The 20,405-nt window shown below is 46.3% G+C and overlaps 1 protein-coding gene across 2 annotated transcripts in view; it reads right to left on the bottom strand.

The window, feature by feature from the left end:
* The window catches only part of TAOK3 (TAO kinase 3), a 46,016-nt gene that overhangs the window by 12,068 nt on the left and 13,543 nt on the right, over window positions 1-20,405 (bottom strand). Inside the window, exons 11-13 of one of the 2 annotated variants that reach the window (XM_063173344.1) lie at window positions 17,005-17,172; window positions 14,092-14,298; window positions 6,290-6,424 (exon numbers count right to left, since the gene is read on the bottom strand). In XM_063173344.1, the coding sequence (XP_063029414.1) occupies window positions 6,290-6,424; window positions 14,092-14,298; window positions 17,005-17,172 (510 nt within the window). The remainder of the gene's footprint in view (window positions 1-6,289; window positions 6,425-14,091; window positions 14,299-17,004; window positions 17,173-20,405) is intronic. The other variant, XM_063173345.1, reaches the window with a different exon arrangement.

Raw genomic sequence — 20,405 nt, 5'->3', positions numbered from 1 at the left:
CACGCCTGAGACACAACCAGATCCAAGGCAGCCACCAGGAGCATGTGGACTGAAGGAATGACCACAGAAACACAAACACTCTGTGAGCCCTGTGCTCTGCTACAGCTCAAAAAGCTTTTGGTTTTTCCAAGAGTACCAAGGACAGCTACACCTGGAAGAAGTTGGGAAGAGCTCACAGGAACTTGCACATTTCAGTCAAGTTCAGCAAGAATAAGATCTCTGCCAGAAGCTTCCAGGTAAGGAAAATGTCTCTGAGAATCCAAGTTAATGATAAGGACATATGCCAGGTGAGACAGGCAGCCCACCAACACTCCACACACGCCACTGCCATGTTCAGTGACATCCAGCTGAGAGAACAGCCTTGGTCAGGCACTTGAAGAGAAATGGAGATCTGGGAGCCACCAGCTGTACCAGATCTTCCTGGATGTGCTATTTTTGGGGCCCAGCCCTTTTGTGAGCAATGGGATGTTCTGCACGGCACACTCCGTTCCCAGACCTTGGCAGAACAAAGCAAACAGCAAGAGCCTAAGAAAAAATGGATCTAAGGATCCTCCAGCAACTCTGCCAGTCTCCTTTGGTCAGATCTCTAATGAGATGTAGAATGTGCACTTGTTTTATTTACAGCAAAACTCATTAACTTTTATCCTTGTTTTTTTTCCCTGCTCCTCTGCACCCCATTTCCAATTTTGCTCAGCTTTATCGTGACAAGAATTCCATCTTGGAAAGATTTCCCATGAAATCTAGGATATTTATCCCTAACAATAGGATGCAATTGCTAATTACAAGCCTAGCTGATAAAGCCTTCCAGTCACAACAGAAGATGAGACATTAAAAAGTCAGAAGAAAACAAAAGCAGTGTCTCATCCTAAAGATGGGAGAGGAGAGCAGCAGACTTGGTGGACATCTCATGGATTTAGTGTCTCTGTTCAGCAAACTCATGATAAAGACTTCATTTATCACCACAATCTCCAGTCAAGCCCAACGCTCCTCAGGACAGTCTTCAAAGACAAAGTCTGCACATGGTGATCTCAGGGGTGGCAGAATGTGGAGGAAATGAACATTAGTGACTGAATATGCCCAGGTCAGTGCCAGAGAAGTCCTTCAGACTATGAATGAATCCAGGATTACCGTTTTAAAGATTAAACTCCTAATGAATGAACACCTCCAGCAACCATTTTAACAAGAAAATTTGGGGATGTTCCATTAATCAGCTTTCTGGTGTTCTTAGACAAAGACTCTTGGAACTCCATGCACCATTTGTAATATCCTGAGTGGGGAGGGCCCCACAAGGATCATGGAGTCCAAGCCCTGGCCCTGCACAGACACCCCAACAATCCCACCCTGGGCACTCCTGGGAGCATTATCCAGGTGCCCCCGGAGCTCTGGCAGCCTTGGGGCTGTGCCCATTCCCAGCACCCTCTGGGAGAAGAACCTTTCCTGATATCCAACCTCAGCCCCTTCAGACACAGCTCCAGCCATTCCCTGGGTCCTGTCCCAGGTCACAGCAGGCAGAGATTGGAGCTGCCCCTCAGGGAGAAGCCCACGAAAAACCCCTCAGATTATCATGAGGCAAAAGGTGGCAACTACAAAATTTGTTCTCCATATAACCAGGAAATGTCAGGATCCTTCACACCAGAGAGCTGCAGTTTCCTGGAGCCCATCCTGCAGCACACAACAATCAATCAGGAGAACCAAAAACCTGAATAAACCAGAACAGCTTTCATTAAGGTATGACATTTTCTCAGTTTTTTATCTCTCTGCATCTTTGGCATACACAGAACTGAGAACAGTGATGTCTTTTCCAACTTACTCCCACAGGCAGTTCATTTGCCATAAAATCCAAACTTTCTTTCACCCCTCCAAGATTTTAGCTTTACGTAAGGAAGTTGAGCTCACAACTTCTCCTCCAAACCAGCAGCTGTTTAGAGTTCCCTTTTCTACACTGTTTATCCAAGATACTGAACCTCTCCTAAAAGACAGGAGTTTTCACCTCTAGATAACTGAAACTCCAAGCTCCTCTGTGCTGGAGGAAGCAGAGCTCTGAGCACAACACTGCCAGCTGCTTCTCACAGCAGAGGAGATGAGAAAGAACAAGTCCAAAATTTTAGAGGGAAGGTCTACAAAGGAAGCAGCCAATGAGTCCATTGGGAGAAACTCAACCCTCTGGAATAGAACACCAAAGCTCCAGCAGAAGAGGGAACAGCTCCATGTGAGGGTGCCATTTTCCTGGCCACATCCAGGGAATGCTGCTCCCATGGACACAGACACTTGGTTCTGCAGGCCCACAAGAGATCACATCATTCTTCGGCTGGCATTTGGATTTCAAAGAGAACACCAAGGCCTTAGATAGAGTCCTCACTGCCTGATCCTTCTGTGGAATGAGATGTCACAGACGTGAGGGAGGAATCCTTCCCTGTGAGGGTGGCACAGGGTGCCCAGAGCAGCTGGGGCTGCCCCTGGATTCCTGGAAATGCCCAAGGCCAGGCTGGACAGGGCTTGGAGCAGCCTGGGATGGTGGAAGGTGTCCCTGCTCAAGCAGGGGTGGAATGAGATGGGCTTTAAGATCCTTGCAAACCCACCCCACTCTGGGATTTCATGAAGTTTTAACTACTTGATCATTGTCTTTGAAAACTGCAAAAGCAGCTGTTGAGGAGATGCAGGAGGAAGGGGGGAGCTAAGGGGTCAAGCTTGAAAGACACCCACAAGTGCAGATCAATGCATCTCTGAAGAGATTCAAAAAAAGCTTTCCCTTGAAAACATTGAGAGGTGTAGCCTCATCAACATGCAGAACCTCTGCCCTCCTTTTCAAACAACAGCTTGCTGAGCTTCAAGAGATTCCTGGTTGTAACTTTTAATTTATGGATCACTGATAATCTGAGAAATAATATGGAGATGTAAGTGCCTGGTCTCCATTTCAGATGGCAACTTTTACTCCAACAGCAGAAATATGCAGGGTATTTTCCACCACTGCTCCAGGTGAGTGATGGTTACTGTAACCACACAAAACTGATTAAAGAGAAAAGTGGTCCAGGAAAAAATGACTACTAAAATTGCTGATTGAATTATGACCTAAGTTAAGCTCCTTCATCTTTCTTACTCACATTTGCTGATTTTCATGATTTTCTTTAATCTGAGCAATATTAAAGCACTACTGCAAGACTCAAAATGGGATATCCACAGCCTGTATCTGTTTTCTCTGGAGATCTGTCCCCTCAGTTTCCCTCATATTCACATGATGCCTTTGCAGAGTGCCAGGGCAAGGCAATCACTCTCCAAACCACTGGGTCACCTGGAGTGCTCAGCTGTCTAACACAAGCTCCTCTGTGGCCTCTGCACTCCCTGAACTGCTTCAGCTTGGTTTTGGAAAGAGATCCAACCTGAACTTGGGATTACCTTTAGGAATGCCAGTCTTACCTCCATCTGCAATATCCTGGTCTATGGGGAGAAGAGCAAGGACTTGAGTGCCCTAGAACCTGGACTGCACCAGGAGGAACAGCTGTGAACAGCCCCAGACTTGGTGCTTTTCTTCTAAAAACACTGCCCTGGTCTCAGTGTTGGGGGTGGATTTCAGCAAATCCCATGAAAGGAAGCTTTAACACCCCAATATCACCCCATATAATTGAATTTGGGGCCAGAACTCCCATTTTTGATTCTCTGCAATACAGGCCACCCAATGCTCCCAACTGCACAACCTTTCTGTGCAGGAAGATGTTCCCAGCTGCTGAGCAATGGGAAGCAGCCAGCATGCAGGGAACCATCAGAGCTTGCTGGTTTGCTTGTTTTCAACCCCTGTGGGACCTTGGGCACCCATTCACACAGAAAAATCTGTTCCAGCTGCCACTGAAAGAGTAAATTAACACAGAGAGATGAATAAAGCCTGAATTTCTGGGTTTGCACTGCAAATTCCAGGCATGTTCAGGTCTTTCTCCCTGTGTTAGCTCCATGGCTGGCTTTGCCCTTCCCATAAATATTGGACAGGGAAGCAAGAAGAAGTTCTCCCTTGGCCAGAGGAGCATCCAGCACCTCTCCCCACAGACATCATCTAGGCACTGTGATAAAAAGTGCTCCAATACAAGCACTGGCACCCAGATCCTGTGCAATGGGTTTAAACTTTCATTTTTTCCCCCTAGATTTCAATTTCAGAACATGAAGAGGTGGGAATGGAAGATTATCAAAGGGAAAGCTCATCACCATGAAATATTTCTGTGGCAAACTCAGGGTCAGTTCTGCCCCACCACACAACCTCAGAAGCAAGGACACACCAACAACACCTCCTGGAGTGCCCAGGTTGGTGTGTTGGGATCTTCCCTCTCCACTGGGAAGGGGGGATGTGTGTGAATAATGGGGATAACAGAGCATGTTCCACAGAAAACCCAAAAAAGAGAAGCTCTCCAAAAAGCTTTCCATCTTCCCCACCCAAAATTAATTTTATCTTTATCATCACTTGGTCACTCAAGTAGAGAGAATCAGCAAACCCAAGTGAGTAAGGAATGAAGGCAGATACAATCCCAGCCCCACAGGAGGCTGCCATGGGATTTAGGAGTGACCTTGGGATATCAGCTGTGTTCCCCAGAGCTCAGGGAATCCCTCACAGCCCATATTTCCATTGGCTCCCAAAGGGGCCCGGCCATGCAATCCCTTCAAGCCACCCCAGCAGCCCAGGGGTGACATTTCCAGGGAGGACAGGAGCTCTGGGCTCTGCTGCTCAAGGCAGGCCACAAGGTGCAGCAGCTTTGCACAGGGAGTAAAAGAACATGAATATATTCATCACACATATCAATTTATCAATGAAATTGTATGTCTGGAGTATGATACATGAGTCATTCATTATTTCTGCCCTCCAGCCAACCTAACTGGGTCCCACTTTTATCTGCTCAGTGCAGGCAGTAGAAGAGCTGGCACCACACTGGGTGAAAACACACACAGACACACAAAAAGGAAAAATTCCCAGGGCAGAGGGTCTCCAGGAGAGCAGGGATCCTGCCCCTGTCAGGTGTGCTGCATGGAGTCCTCTAACACACACATTTCTAGGTCACTTTAAACTGGGGGGAGCAGGGGACACCAGCCTGGGGGGCACTCAGGGTGTGGGCACCCAGAAATACACCTGCAAAAAATGGGATTCAGATGCTCCCAGGAAGCATCTGGGCAGAAGCCTGAATGCCACAGCATCGTTTTAGATTTTAACAGCAGCAGCAACAACCACACAGAAAAATTTGTGCTGCTGGCACTGCTGCTTGCCTCCAGTCAGCACCTTCAGCTGTGGTCACACACACACACAGACAGAGGCACAGCCCGTGCCCTGAGCATGCAGGAAGGAGCGGGAAGCGCTTCTGGGGATGCAGAAATGGTGGTCTGGAAGGAGAACCCCCATGGTGGAGGCAGGAGGAGCGGGAAGGGGAGGGCTCGCTGGTGTCATTTCGGGGTTGGTCCGGGATGATGTCATAGCACTGAGCGAGTGCCATGGCCAAACCGTGGGGACTCTCCAACGCTCCCCGTCCATCTGACCTCTAATACCAGCGGGCTGAAATATCCAACAGCACACTGGTTTTCCCTGTGAAGGGCCATTTTTCACTGCTGTCCCTGGAAATGCTGCTCCCAGCCCGGTGGATGCGGGGAGGGGGAGGCGGCACACAACTAACTCTTCCGGCACACACCCCTTTCCCTACTACAAAGGCATCCACAGCAATCACATTTGCAATAGTACAAATCTTGATGGATTCATCCCATCCCCCTCCCCTTTGTAAGCCCACAGCCCGCTGTAAACCCTCTCTCCCTTATCGCAGCCCAGCAATCCTTCCAAAGGATCAGGCTGCAAAATGCAGACACGGTACATTGCTTGAAATAAATGAATGAATGAAATTAAAAAAAAAACCAAAAAACCACCAGGCAGCAGCTCAGGGCGGGCAGCAGCGATCTTATTGTTCCCAAACCCATCTGCATCTGCATCTCCACGGCGTTCCAGCAGCTCTCACACCCCTCACACACTCTTTATGCACATGCAGATAAATATATTAACAAAAGGGACAGGTGGGAAATGGAGGGGTGGGGTGGGAAATGAAGATGATATTAACTTCACCCAGGAAGGTGGGCTATCTCACCCTGGAAATGCACCGAGAAATTAAACATATTTCACATTTACATCTCACACACACACACACACATATAGAGGTAAAATCTCTTTCAGTGCAATATCCAGTTGCTATGCCAACAGCACCAACAGCATGGAGGGATGGCAGCGAGGGGCTGGGGAGCGGGGTGGGGTGGGGTGGGGTGGGATGGGGGCTCTTACCAAAGATGCTGATTTGATTGTGGCAAAGCGCTCTCGGTTCCGGTAGTGGAGGGCCTGATTCTGCACTGACTGGGTAGGCCGCACCTCAGGCCTGCGATCCCTGTGGCCCACCTCATCCCTTATAAATACATGATCCTGCAGAAATGGATAAAAACAAGGAGAAAGTCCGGCTGTGCTCTTCCCGCGGCGGCTGCCTCTCTCTCACCCCTCTGTCTGCACAAGCGCGGCTGTAGGAGAGGCATAGTTCAGCTCTCTGCTTAGCCCCGGCAGCTCCCACCGTACAAAATGAATAAGCAACACATTGCAGCTCGGCTCGGCGCGTCAGCTGATCAGGATGCCTCTGAATCCCTGGATCGGGCTGCCTTTTTTTTTTTTTTTTTTAATCTCCTTCTTTTTTTTTTTTTTTTTTTTTTTTTAAACCTCCAGTATTACATATGTGCCAGAAAGAAGCGAGGCGGGAGCAGGAAGCGGAGCAGGGCGATCCGAGTCCTCGGGAAGGTCGGGTTCAAGCACTGCGAGCCAGCGATCCCGGTGAAAACGTGATTCCCATGTCTAGGCACGGAGATCCTGTTCCCTTTTAACACCACAGCAACATCCTGCCTCATTCCCTCTGCCCAGCGCCGTGCCCTCGATAGGGTTTCTTTGTCCCTCGTTTGCTATCTGCTGGTGGGGACGAGCATCCTGGCTAAATCCACGGCAGGCTGGAGAGCACCAGGAAAGCCTCCGTGACCACTCAGGGATCCTGCTTTCCAGTCATGATCCTGCACAGTTCTAGCACTTTCTCTCCACAGCCCACAAAGGATTTTTTTTTTTTTTTTTTTTTCTTTTTAAAGCAACAGCTCCCAGGTTTTAGCAGGAATGGTTCCCGGTGCAGCTTCCCCTCAGCTCCCTGGCAAGGCTCTGCCAGGAGAGGCTGTGCCCTTCCCAAACGGCACAGGCAAATTTGGGAGTGGAACAAAGCTCCAGGAGAAACCCTCCTCAGAAATGCCAGCAAAAAAACCACACCACCACGACTGTCCCAGTGGGAATGGTGAGTGCCAACAGTCAGCACACCTGCAGGCTGCACCCTGGGCATGGAGCAGCCTCTGGACACCCGGCACACCGCGCTCCTGCCCGGCCACACTGGCACCCACCAGTGTCATGACTCCCACCCTCAACCTCCAGCTCCTAAATCCTCCCAGGAAGACTGAGATTCTTCCTGAATTAAATCGAGTTTCCAGTTCTTTGAGGTGCAAAATAAATGCTGCCACTGCCTAGAAAGCCCTGGCAGGGAAGAGCTGCCTCCATGAGCAGGAGCAGCTTGGCCACCCTGCCATGGCCCAGCAGACACCAGGAAGGTGAGAGAGCCCCACTTGGAGAATCCATGGAATGGTGTCTCCATCAGGACACTGCTGTCATCCCCATGCTCCTTTCCCACCCCACAGACACCTGGTTTTCCCCTCTGCTGGCCTCCATTTCCAGCTGCTTCTCACCCACACACACTCAGCCCTTTTCAATAGGATTCTGGAAATGAGTTCAAGCAAAAGCCAATTGGGTGCAGAAATGCTGATATTAAGAGCTGAACACCACATTGATTAAAAGTGTTTTTACCCCAAAACCTTTCCTTATCCTTCCTTTTGAGCATTCCCAGTCCATGCTCATCTTTCCCTTTGCTCGGTGCCCAAGGCCAGCACAGAGCCAAGCCTGCACCAGCTCGTCCACACCCACACAAGGCACACAGAATGAGCCAAAACAGCTAAAAAGGACAGTCCTCCACAGAGATATGGAGAGTCACAAAAGTTGCAGTTTCATTTTACATTGGACATCCTTATACTGGGCATTTGTGGCACTGTCTGACAGTAAAGGCAGTGAGACCAGAAGAGAAATCACTGGAAATTGGGCTGATCTCAGATTTCCAACCTGTGCACGCTGGTGTGATGGGCAGAGCTCTTGGACTTGCCCGCATTCCTGAGACAGGCACATGTGAGGCTCTGGAACAGCCATCCCCAGAAGATCCTGATTAAACATTTAAAGCATCTCTCAGCTTACTCAGCCTCACCAGAGGGATCCCAAACCCTGTAGTGAAGATCTGCCCCAAACTCACCCACCTGAACCACTGAGGAAACAACAGGAGCCACCAGTGCTGTGCTCCAGCCATGAAATGAAGCTGGGACTGGACAAATGTCCCCCCTGGTCACACACAGAGCCTGCAGCAGTACCTGGGAGTGCACAGAGCCTGCTAAGCAATACCCCAATCCCCGCACCATCCTCCTCCTCTCCGTTATGTTGGCATGGCAAATATCCAGAGAAGCTGCAAATCACTGAAAAAAAAACCCCAACTTTTTAAATGGGCATTCAGACTTTCCAGAATGCTCCAAAACATCACCTACAATAACAAGTTTAAGTTGTAATTGCTTTTTCTACTGGAAAATGAATCTGTGATTTACTTTTTGTTATCCAAGAGGTGGATTTTTAGAGGGCAGAGTGTCACCCTGGCCTTGTTTTATGGGATCTCTGGTTACCTCAGTGCACATGAGAAGCTCAGAGCAGAATTAAATTGCCCTTTAGGAATGTGAATTATCCACATTCTGCACTTCAAACTCAGCTGGGCAAGGAATGGGAAAATTCCTTTGCAACTGAGCAAGCCAAAGGACCAATTTCAAGGGGACAAAAAACTCAGCTGGTAAAAGAAATAAATCTATGAGCAGCCACATCTCCATCAGCCTTTCTCAGATGAGGTGACTGATGGCAAAGACAAACATCTCCTTACAAATCTAGAGAAACGGAATTTTGATACTTTTATTTTAAAATGAAATTCTTCTTCTCCCAAAAACTTGATAAGAGACACTGCAGTTGCAACTGTTGGCACAGATAAAGAAATTTTGTTTCCAACTTTTAGCTTCAGATGTGTGGGAAACTAAAACACAAAACTGTACCTCAGCTCATGGCACCCAATAAATAAAATCTGACTGAAGGCATCCCAGAAACTCACCAAGTTTGGGCCAGGGTACCTCTCACCCCAAATCTGCACTTCAAACCCTGGTTTGTTTTTAAGTAATGTATTTGTATTTATTTTTAGTAATGTATCTTCTATATACATTTCATTTCCCACCTGTTTTCTGTGGGGTTTTTTTGCAATATTTACCTTAAGGATGCAACTTTAGGATGCTCAGCTCACAACTCATTAAAATCCTTTTGTTCAGGGCCAACAATACAGAATCTTCAACTTCCTACTCAAGGAATAATTTGTTCTTCTGACTGTATCATCCACATAAACAGTCTTTAGGTTGATCCAAACAAAGGGGGGATTTGGCTGGGACATTGCCTGGACAAAACCATTCTCAGATATTAAACAGAATTATGTGAGAGGAGCTGGTGGTGCTTCCAGTGGTGGTCCCAGCTGGATCTGAATGGCTGCTCCTGGTGAACTTTCTGAGCCCTCACAATGAGTTTGTGGCAAACCATGAGCTCAAAATCCAACACAGAGTGGATTTTGCTCCCAGTCCCATCCCAGTTCTACCACACACTGGCTTTTCATCCTTCTCCTCACTGGAAAAAGGCCTTTACCATCCAAATTCTGCCCAGGCCAAAGCTGGGACACCTCCACCTTCTCCTCAGGAGCAACATTCCCTTTCCCAATGGGGTTTTTTGCCATGCACACCAAATAAAACTTCCAGAAAAACAGGAGGAGTCATTAACTGCTGCCAGTCTCCTACACAAACAGGAAAGGCAATTTCCAAGCCACACTAAGGACTTCCATGGAATTGCAGCAAACCCCTTTGTGCTTTCTAGGAATTTAAAGAGCAAGGAAAACAACCATGTGGCACCATTTGTCTTAATACACTGCTTTAAGTGCCTTGATAATCAACAGGGAGGTTTAAGCTCTCTCCATGCACAAAATTCCCCACAAATGCTGAAATTAATTGGAGCAGCAACAGGAGATGTGCACAGGTTAATTTACAGGATCTGGAAGTCACTCAAGTTGCAGCAGTTATTGTAAATGTACTTTATTATTGCAGACATTGGGTGAGAATTTGTGATGATCAACTACAAAGATCCTTTTTCCATCTTTCTGTTATAAACCAGATCTTAATCACAAGTTTTCCCTGACATTTTACTGGCCAAGTTTCAGAAAGCACTGATGATTTTAAGATTGAAGCAAGAAACAGCAGCAGCTGAGCACTGCAGTTGAAAAAAACCAATATTGTACTGGCTTTTTTGTTTAGATTAAAAGATTACAACACCTTATTATTATAGTTTGGCAGAAATAAAATAACAATAAATTCATTGAGGACAATGAAATAATATTTCTGGGAAGCCACCTGTGCCCACACTGCTGAACAAAACAGGTGACAAAACATCTCTGATGCACCAGCTGATGCCTATACTCACTTTATTCTCTTACTCTGGGAGCCAAAAATCTTTATCCTCATTTTTAAGATGAATTAACTGATATTTATCTGATTATAAAATCTGGGTTATGTGTCTTTGAAGCACAGTGTACTTGGAGTTTTACTCCCTGCCCCATTTTGCCATTTTTTGGGGCTCTCAGGTACAACTGGGTTTGTATCAGAGCTGTCACTTACTCTTCAGCTCTCAACCTGTGCAGCTGAAAACTCCTGTAGGGAGATGGATGTGACAATGTGTATCCACAGGCAAGATGCCCCTTGCATGGAGTAGCAGAGTTATTTAATGTATTCAGAAGAGAGTTCTAACACTGGACACACTGAGATGTACATGGAGGAGCTCACCAACCTGCAGAAGGGCAAGGAAAACTTCCTCATCCAGGCCAGACATCTGAATTTCCTGAAAAGAATATGCTGGTGATTCAGGTGTCCTCCTGAGGGAGCAGGTTTGATCCCAAGGATGGGCTCCCTGCCTCAGTAGCTCACTGATTGCCATTTTTTTCCTCCCATGAGTTCAGGACACAGCTATAAACTAAATAACACAAAAAGCTCCAGATTCAATTATGGCTTGTTATTATTTTCAATATTTTGGTGATTTTTCTTCCAGCTTAACAGGTGTGAGTCACTTCTGTTTTAAGTACAAGTTTAAAAACCATGGAGCTCTGCTGTGCTGTGGTTGTTTTCCACAGAGGATTCGTCCCAAGTGCAGCAAACCCCAAAGCACCTTGGCTGCCATCAACTAGCATAGCCAGTGACAATTAACCAGATCAGAACACGTCATTCCACTTACCCTGTGACCACAAAACATTTTTGGAAGTTACAGCCAACTAGCAGCTGTTAAAAAAAAGAAAGAGAATGAGTTGTTTACCAGTGCTTTCACCCCATCAGCCTCTCCCCTAAGCCTCTGCCTCAGGGTGGGTCACAGGACAGATGCTGGGGTGCTCCTCAGGTGCCTGAGGCTGCTCCCAGCCAAGGATGATCCAAACAAAGGGGGGCATTTGGCTGGCACGTTGCCAGGACAAAATCATTCTCAAATATTAAACAGAATTATCTGACAGCAGCTCCTGGTTTCCTGCAGGCCAGCCCAGCCTGGCTCTCCACACCAGGAGAGCACTGAGAATCTCACACGCCACACACTCCTCCTGCCCATGTTTTACCTGCATGTGGCATTCTGGGCCCAAAACACCAGAAGGGCTCTGATTTTTCAGAGCTCTGAGCCACAGAAAATATCAACACTCCAAGCCATTTTGCCTTCTTGGACCCTTTCCACAATCTGGAGGTTGTTCATCAGCACAGTTGTGGAATAACACAATTTTATACAACACTTTTGACTTCACCCATGTACCCATGTCAAAACCACCTCATATGTGACCCTGTACCCACAAAATGCTGCTTATGTTCATCAGTATTTTCTTTTTAGCCTTTAAAGGCTAATTAAATTATTAGAGCTTAAATTCAACTTCAACTCCAGGCTCTTCCCACTGTGCTTGTGAGGGGCTCCAGAGTGATACCCAAAAGTCAGCTTCATCCCAGTTTCCAGAAATGCAACTAATTAAAGCACAAAGACAAACTGAAATCTTGGCAGAACAAGGAACTTTACCTTGAAAATAAAGTGGGATGCATGTGGATATAAATCCCCCTGACATGTCCAGCTCCAATTTTAGTCTCTTCACATGTATTAATTCACATGTGAAGCAGTTTTCCATTTAAAATTGCATTCCCCACAGTAATAAAGAATAAAAAAATAGCATACTAAATTAAAACAATATATTTGCAGACTGGAATATGTCCTGGAATATATACAGTCCAAGTCTGCTTAATGAATTACATATAGCAGAAGGGAACATTTTCCAGTGGAGAAGGAATCTACTCCAAGGATCAGCAGTTTTAGCCAATCATTAACTGTTTTGTGAAGACCATCAGAGCACACCTGGGCTTTCTGCTCCAAAATTACCCTAAAACACCTGTGTTAAGTGATCTAGAGGGGATTTCTTTTATAATACTTGAGTTACAAGTGTGCAAGACACTTTGGGTTTTTTCAAACCAGATTAAAACTTGCATGTGGTGTCCTCTTTGTGCATCCTACACATAAGTCTAGGAGAACTGAATTTACAGGATCAGAAATGCTGTATTTATACTTTACAAGTGTCATACAACCATTATAAAACATAATATTAGTCTTAAAACAAGCAGGAACTCCACTCCTTTCATAAATGCCATTTGTGTCTGGTGGGAGCAGCTCATGTTTTGTTTTTATCAAATGTAACAACTCTGAGCAGTGATTATAACCTATGAATTCTGTGTAAATCAGTCCCTCAAACTTCCATTTTAATGCACAAGTAAATATGGCTACTTAATGTGAAATTAAAGTTAATACACGTTTTGAAAGCCTACACAAAATAAGAAAGAACTCCAATCACAACCACCCAGAACATCCATCAGTGGTGCTGCTCTTCATTCTGGACAGTTCCATGGGCTGGCATTTGGTACATAACACCTTAATTTCACCTTTCTGAATAAACAATCTTCTCTAAAGATGCTGTCAAGTGTCTTTAGGAAAGAGGCAAACCCCTAAAACCTTTGCAACTTCTCTGCCAGTATCTTTAAATATGTAAGACCATATTGTGTTGAAGACAAAACGTTTCAATAGTTCTTAATACTCAACATCACAAACCCTGCACTTCAGGAGGAAAAACTGCTTACAAATATTTAGTTAGTTACAACCAAGCCTTACTGTAACCTTACAAACAAGAAACTCACACTTTTCATGCTGCTGCAATGTTTTAGCTCCTCTGGCAAAAAGCACATGTACACTTTGAAGTTCCTTGCAAACGAAACCAACACAACCAACCTACATTTTGCTGCCCACTAGCAAGTGACACTGCCAAGGCCAAGCCAAAACTATTTTAGTCAGACAAACAGTGGAGATGAGATGCTGGCTCACAGCTAGACAACCTCAGCTCGAGATCCAGCCCTAGGAAAAGGAAAGGCATCAGATCACAGCATGCAGCAAAGCAGCAGGAAAGCATCGAGCGGGACTCGACTCCAAATGTACCTGGTGGGAAGGGTCCAAAGCTCTGCACACTTCCACTCCTCACCAGGGAAATCCAAGTGCAGGCAGGTGTGAAACACACACTGTGCCTGGCAGAGGGTTAGCTTGGCTGCCAGGACCAACACAGAGCACAGCACAGGCATTCCCAAGGATGTCCCAAGCAGAGGAAGAGGTGCACATGCAGGGCTGGGCATGCGGGGAGCCTGGGTGACCCTGCCTAGGCACTGACAGCTCCTTGAGTAGCAACCTCTTTTCATGGGCAGAGGTTCTTTAGATGATTTAAAGACAAAAACCCCACAGAAGTTGACTCTGGCAAGGCCAGCAGCAGCTCCTGCTCTCAGCACAGAGCAGCAGGGCACACGTACCTTCTTGTGAACAACGGAGGAGGTGGAATTAATGGTGCTCTCGTCACTATGCATCATGACCAGCTCAGGGCTGCTCTCATCCAGGACCTCCTGCATGCTGCTCACACTGCTGCTCTGGCTGCCTGTGCTCACAGACATGCTGGGGATGGAATGGTTGCTGCCCAGACTGTCCATCTTCCTACTCAGGTTTGATCCATGCTCACTGTCCTATAAAACAAGGGGCATCAGTTACAGATCCTGCAGGACATCACCTGCCCAGCACGTGCCTGCAACGCCCAGAGTTTGTTTTAAAGGTGACTCTGCAGGCTTCAAGGGTCTTTGGGCATTATTTTGCCAACTGCACATCTCAAAGGGCTGTTTGGGTTCTGGAATGCTCCATATCAGGCAGGCAGCTCCTGCCTTTTCCCCTGCAATCTGATCACATCACGTTTCAAGCCATTTTTTTTTCCATGTATCCTTAAGTCTGGGCATGGTTCCTGGCTTGATAGGAGACATCCAGGAATACTGGATGGCTGGTGGAAAGAGCCTCATAATTAAGAGAAATTATCCAAGTTTGAATTAAAACAATGCTTCAAGTCAGGATCTGCTATAACACATTTCCTGAATCAGAAAATATGTAAGACAAGGAATCCATGTATTATTTTGTATGTTCTACATGGTGTAGAGGTTTTAACCTCCCAAGCAGTCAACAATTCCATTTTATCAAGCTAAAAACCCCTTGAACCTTGTGTTTTCAGCCAAGATAAAGGTGAGTGAAGAATCTTAGCAGCTGACTCAGATGAGCCTGCATTATTACAGGGGTAAAAACTTGGATATACATAAACAAAGATTCCTCATGTAAGAGGTATTTATGATTCTACAGCCAAATATCAGGAGTTAGCAGCCTTTTTTCTTCTTCCATACCCATAGGAGTACAGTAATGCCAGAGTATGCACTTAGTCTGGACTGATTGAGAGAATTGATGGAGTCCTTTGTAATTAACTAGTGGCACCAAAAAGGCTCGTAAGGAGCTCACAGTGAGGACAGAACTCTGAACATCCTTCAGCTCCTGGGGTGAAGCAGCCTTGACTCACTAAAATGAGCAGCCTGCTGCTGCATCCAGTTTGCCCTGGCCTCTGAAGGGAGCTTGGGGAGAATTCCATTACAAATCAATTAACAGGGAACTCATTCTGTTGGAGACCGACAGAAAGATAAAATTGAGACTTGACAGATTTGCCTTTGATTGTGTGATTATTTTTTAAGCAATCAGCAGATCATTCAGAGCCTGTGAGAGAGCACTTAAAATCCAGAATAATACTATTTTACAGAGAACACAGGGGAATGAAAATATTTTCAGGATGCTTATGTAGAGTTGCAGAAGAAATCACATAATGAAGGATCTGAGGCTGTGCCATTAATGAATGTTTCTGCAGGAAGGACAGAGATGAGATTGCATGTGCAACCTGGCTTCCTAACTTCAACTTTCACCTTCCTGGGAGGGTTCTGAGGAAAGCATTAGTAATATTTTGCACGTTAAGTATTTTTAAGGCTCATCTTCCACCTTAGAAAGCCCAAGGTAGAAGAAGGAAGTGCCTGGTGGCATTTCCAGTGGGGCAGGTTGTGTCCCCAGCTCAGCAGCACGTGCTGGGTCTGCCCTCCGTGCCCAGTTAGTGACACACACACACATGAGCAGTGACACCTCCTGTGCTGGGACAGGGCTCAGGGGTCAGTGCAGAGCATGCTGTGCACATGCAGAGTGTCAGCTGCATCCCTGCCCTCCCTGCAGCTCTTCTCCCCGCTCTCCTCAGGAGTGGGGACAGGAGAACAGAGACAAACCTTGGAGCCAAACACCACCAGTGTTTCCTGTGAGCTGCAAGTGCTCAACAGCCAAGTGGGAAACCATTCCCTGCTCTGCTGACAGCTTGGCACTTGTGGGGAGAGAAACTGGGAGGTTTCAGTGCACAAATCTGACAATCCCCCAGTCCCCAGCTAAGCTCCAGGTCTGGAAGCTGGAGGGGACCTTCAATCACAGCAGCTGCTGCTCTTGCTCCTTTGGGGCATCCTCACAAAATGTCAGTCCCCTCCTCCTGCAGCTCCCACATGCCCATTTCTTCAACCAGTTTAGCTTTCAAGGAGCATTTGACACCCCCAAGGCCCTGAAGATCCTCTGAGCTTGGGCACCTTGCTGTGTGTTATTGCCTCACTCCACTGGAGCAAAGGAGCACAGACATCCATCTGTCTGTCAGTGTTCTTCACTGAGAAGCAGTCATGGATTTATTTATGCATTATGCCTGCACCAAGTGACATTAACTTCCATCTAAGCTCATCAATTGAAAAATGACTGGTTTCCTTCTCTCAGCCACAGTTAGGGTCAATTATCATACACTGATTAAGTGGCTTGTTTATTACAAGATTTAAACTGAAGCTGCATTTTAGGTCTTTAACCTTTTTCTTCCTTAACATTAAAGAATTTAAAAAAAAATAAGTCCTACTAATTCAGTGATTTGCTTTTCAGCTCATGAGAGGCCAATTACTTTACAGTAAAGTTATGGTAATTGAAAAAATATTAACATTAATGGAGTTGTTTTGACTGTGCAGATGAGAAAGAAAAGCTTGGGCTGTCAAAGACCCTCCTCCACACAGGCTGGGAGCCACTTCTCACAGAGAACCTCCCTCAGAATGAGTTTCTTCCCTAAGGCTTCCAGAAGAATGGGCAGCACTGGAAAAAATCCAAAGTTCCACATGTACAGTAACTGGCAGCTTTAACACTGAGCAAGGACTTTCACTCATTATCCTCTCCTGCCTCTCTGCTGATCCAGATGAGATTCCAACAACGTTCCTCACCTAGGCTGTGCTTGTTCTAAGGACAGGAACAGCTCCCTGTCCCTGCAATGCCTGGTAACAGTGAATGGGGAGCCAAACCCTTCCCAGTACCTCCTCCTCCTCCTGGGACTCGTTCAGGGGGCCATTCCGGGTCTCCTGGAAGAGGATTTTCTTCATTTTCCGGTACTGCAGGTTGTCCAGCTCCCTCACTGCATCCTTGGTCCTCTGGATCAGGTCGAGGAGCACCCTGGGCGGCCGCTCCCGGCGGACAAAATCGTGCTGGGGAAAAGGAGACACAACTGGGGTCACCCCTGGGTTCAACTGGGACAGGGGAGGATTTGTTAAAGGAGACACAACTGGGGTCACCCCTGGGTTCAGCTGGGACAGGGGAGGATTTGTTAAAGGAGACACAACTGGGGTCACCCCTGGGTTCAACTGGGACAGGGGAGGATTTGTTAAAGGAGACACAACTGGGGTCACCTCTCAGTTCAACTGGGACAGGGGAGGATTTGTTAAAGGAGACAGAAATCTCATTGGGGTGAGCTCTGGGGTTCAACTGGGACCAGGGCAGGATTTGTTAAAGGAGACAGAAATCTCACTGGGGTCACCTATGGGGTTCAGCTGGGACAGTGGGGACTTGTTAAAGGAGACAGAAATCTCACTGCAGACTCTGGGGTTAAACCAGGGAGAGTGGGGGACTTGTTAAAGGAGACAGAACATTTCACTGCAGACTCTGGGGTTCAACTGGAACCATGGTGGGATTTGTTAAAGGAGACAGAACACTTCAGTGCAGACTCTGGGGTTAAACCAGGGACAGTGGAGGACTGCAGAACCCCTCACTGCAGACTCTGGGGTTCAACTGGGACCAGGGGAGGATTTGTTAAGGGAGACAGAAATCTCACTGGGGTCACCTCTGGGGTTAAACCAGGGACAGTGGGGGACTGCAGAACATCTCACTGCAGACTCTGGGGTTCAACTGGGATCAAGGGGAACTTATTAAATGAGACAGAACCCCTCACTGCAGACTCTGGGGTCAAACAGGGGCCATGGGGGATTTGTAAAAGGAAATAGAACATCTCACTGGGGTGAGCTCTGGTGTTCAACTGGGACAGTGGGGACTTGTTAAAGGAGACAGAACATTTCACTGCAGATTCTGGGGTTCAACTGGGACCAGCAGGGACTTGTTAAGGAAGACAGAACAGCTCACTGCAGACTTTGGGGTTCAACTGGGCAGTGGGGGACTTGTTAAAGAAGACAGAAATCTCACTGGGGTGAGCTCTGGAGTTCAACTGGATCAGAGGGGACTTGTTAAAGGAGACAGAACCCCTCAGTGCAGACTCTGGGGTTAAACCAGGGACAGTGGGGGACTGCAGAACCCCTCACTGCAGATTCTGGGGTTCAATTGGGACCATGGAGGACTTGTCAGATCCCTGAAGTGACACTTCCCATTCTTGCAATTTATCTGTTCATATTCAAGAACTGGTAGTTGCCTTTCTGAAAGGCTCCACACACACTGAGCTCGTGGTGGGGTCAGGTTTTCTGAGCTCTTCAGGCTGCACAGATGATTTGTCCCTTCCTGAACAAGTTCACTCAAAACACACAAGGTGACACTTCAAACCTTGGAGGCACAGGAATGAACAAAATGCATCCAGAAGAAACAATAATCAACCTGCAAAGATTTATACTGCATCCATCTATTCCAATTCACACATAAAACTTCCAAACATTCCAATTCACACACAAAGTTTATTTATACCTAAAACTTTTGTAGCCAGAGTTGGAATCAAATCAGGCTCTTGACAACTCCTGCACAGGTTTTAAGTGCAGAATTAATAAATTCCTTAATGGTATTTAGGAACATGGTTAAAAATAAAATAAAAATGTATCTGGTTTATCAGATACATTCTCCTGAACTGTACAGCTGGCAGTGGATATAAAAGTCTCCAGCTTTCCCATTTAACCTTGGCTAAAGCAGACAACCTGAGTGAACACTTGCCAATGCTTTTATGGGATCCCTAGAGCTGGGTGTGCTGCTTCCCAAGAGGGATGGCTTTAGGGCACAACCATCCTCTCCATGATTGTAGAAAAACAGAAAAACTGTGAAAACATAAAAATTGGCAAAGGGAAAAAAAATGGGTGAAAAAGAGTTGTTCTCTGCTGCACATTGCAAATCCACAAGGGGCTTTTGCTGGAGCCTCAGCAGCTGGACCCACCTGCAAGGAAATCCTCAGGAGGGGCAGCTCTGCCTGCTCAGCCTGCCGGCTCCCCTGGGGGCTCACTCAGCAGTGAACTCATCCCCTGCAGCACATGCAGCCCCAGCCACCCTGAAACAGGAGCCTTCAACAAGAGGGCTGAAAGGATGAGCTAATCATCTTTTAATGATTTGTAAATAAACAAGGAAAGCATCATGCCACAAGCTGATTTCTCGTTTTTAATTGAATTCCAACTGCTGTGCATTTGAGTTTTGCTACTGGGGACAGCCAGTCATTTCAGTACCCAATTTTGCTTGTAGTGATGGTGTTTATTTTTGAATCAGAGCTAAAAGTTCTTAACATCATTTCACACAGAAACAAAATGAATCATTTCTGCTCCTCAATGCAGATAACCACCATTTATTTCTCTGTGAACAGTAACAATCTGCAGCTTATTTACGATGAGCAAAAAAAGGGACCCATTTTTATCTCATTGTAGATCATTTTTAGAAAGCAGCAAAGCATTTGGAACCATGATCTTGAACCTGAATCCATTCTATGTGTGCACTCAAATATTAAAATGTGACCATGTGAAAAGCGTAGGGCAGACATAAATATAAATAAAATATAAATATAAAATATGGAACAGACAGGATTTCACACTCAGATCTCAGCTCTAATTGTTTGTAGAGACTCCAACCTAAGGAACTCCTGAAATGACATCCTTCAATGAACTCAGCCTGTTCCTAGAGAGCAGCAAGGCTGCCAATCCCCAGGAATGAATCATTCCAAAACTCACAACATAAACCTATTAGCTGGTCAGGGTGCCACAAGCAGAACCAGGGAACAAAACACTGATTATTTACCACAGCACAAATGTACCACAGGAAATAAAAAAATACACCAGGTGCCAAAGGGAGCACAAACAGCTCCTTCATCATTTACCTGGAGAGGTCATTGGCAGCCAGAGGGAGAGCAGGGCTAATAATCAACTTTAAGAAAGGTAATACTTAAAAGAAAAGCCTGATGGCAAAGGGGCTGGACAGGATTTCACATCCCCCTACCTTCTAATGGAAGGCTGCTCCTGAATTTCCCAAAAGCAAAGCTCTTGGAGCTGTAAACAATTCCTCTATTTCCCAGGTAAACTGAACCCAAATGACTTAAACTGCAACTGATTCATGATTCCCTGACAAAGCCTTGGCAAACTCTGCACACATCACTCCAGGTTCCCCTCCTACAGGCTCTTGGCAATTAGGGACCTGTAAAAACTCCTTCCAAAGTGATCCAGTTATTTCCAAAATGAGTTTAATTAATTGGGTT

The sequence above is a fragment of the Melospiza melodia genome, chromosome 20 (assembly GCF_035770615.1).
Source record: "Melospiza melodia melodia isolate bMelMel2 chromosome 20, bMelMel2.pri, whole genome shotgun sequence".
Lineage (NCBI taxonomy): Eukaryota > Metazoa > Chordata > Aves > Passeriformes > Passerellidae > Melospiza > Melospiza melodia.
This window is presented reverse-complemented; position numbering and strand designations above follow the sequence as displayed.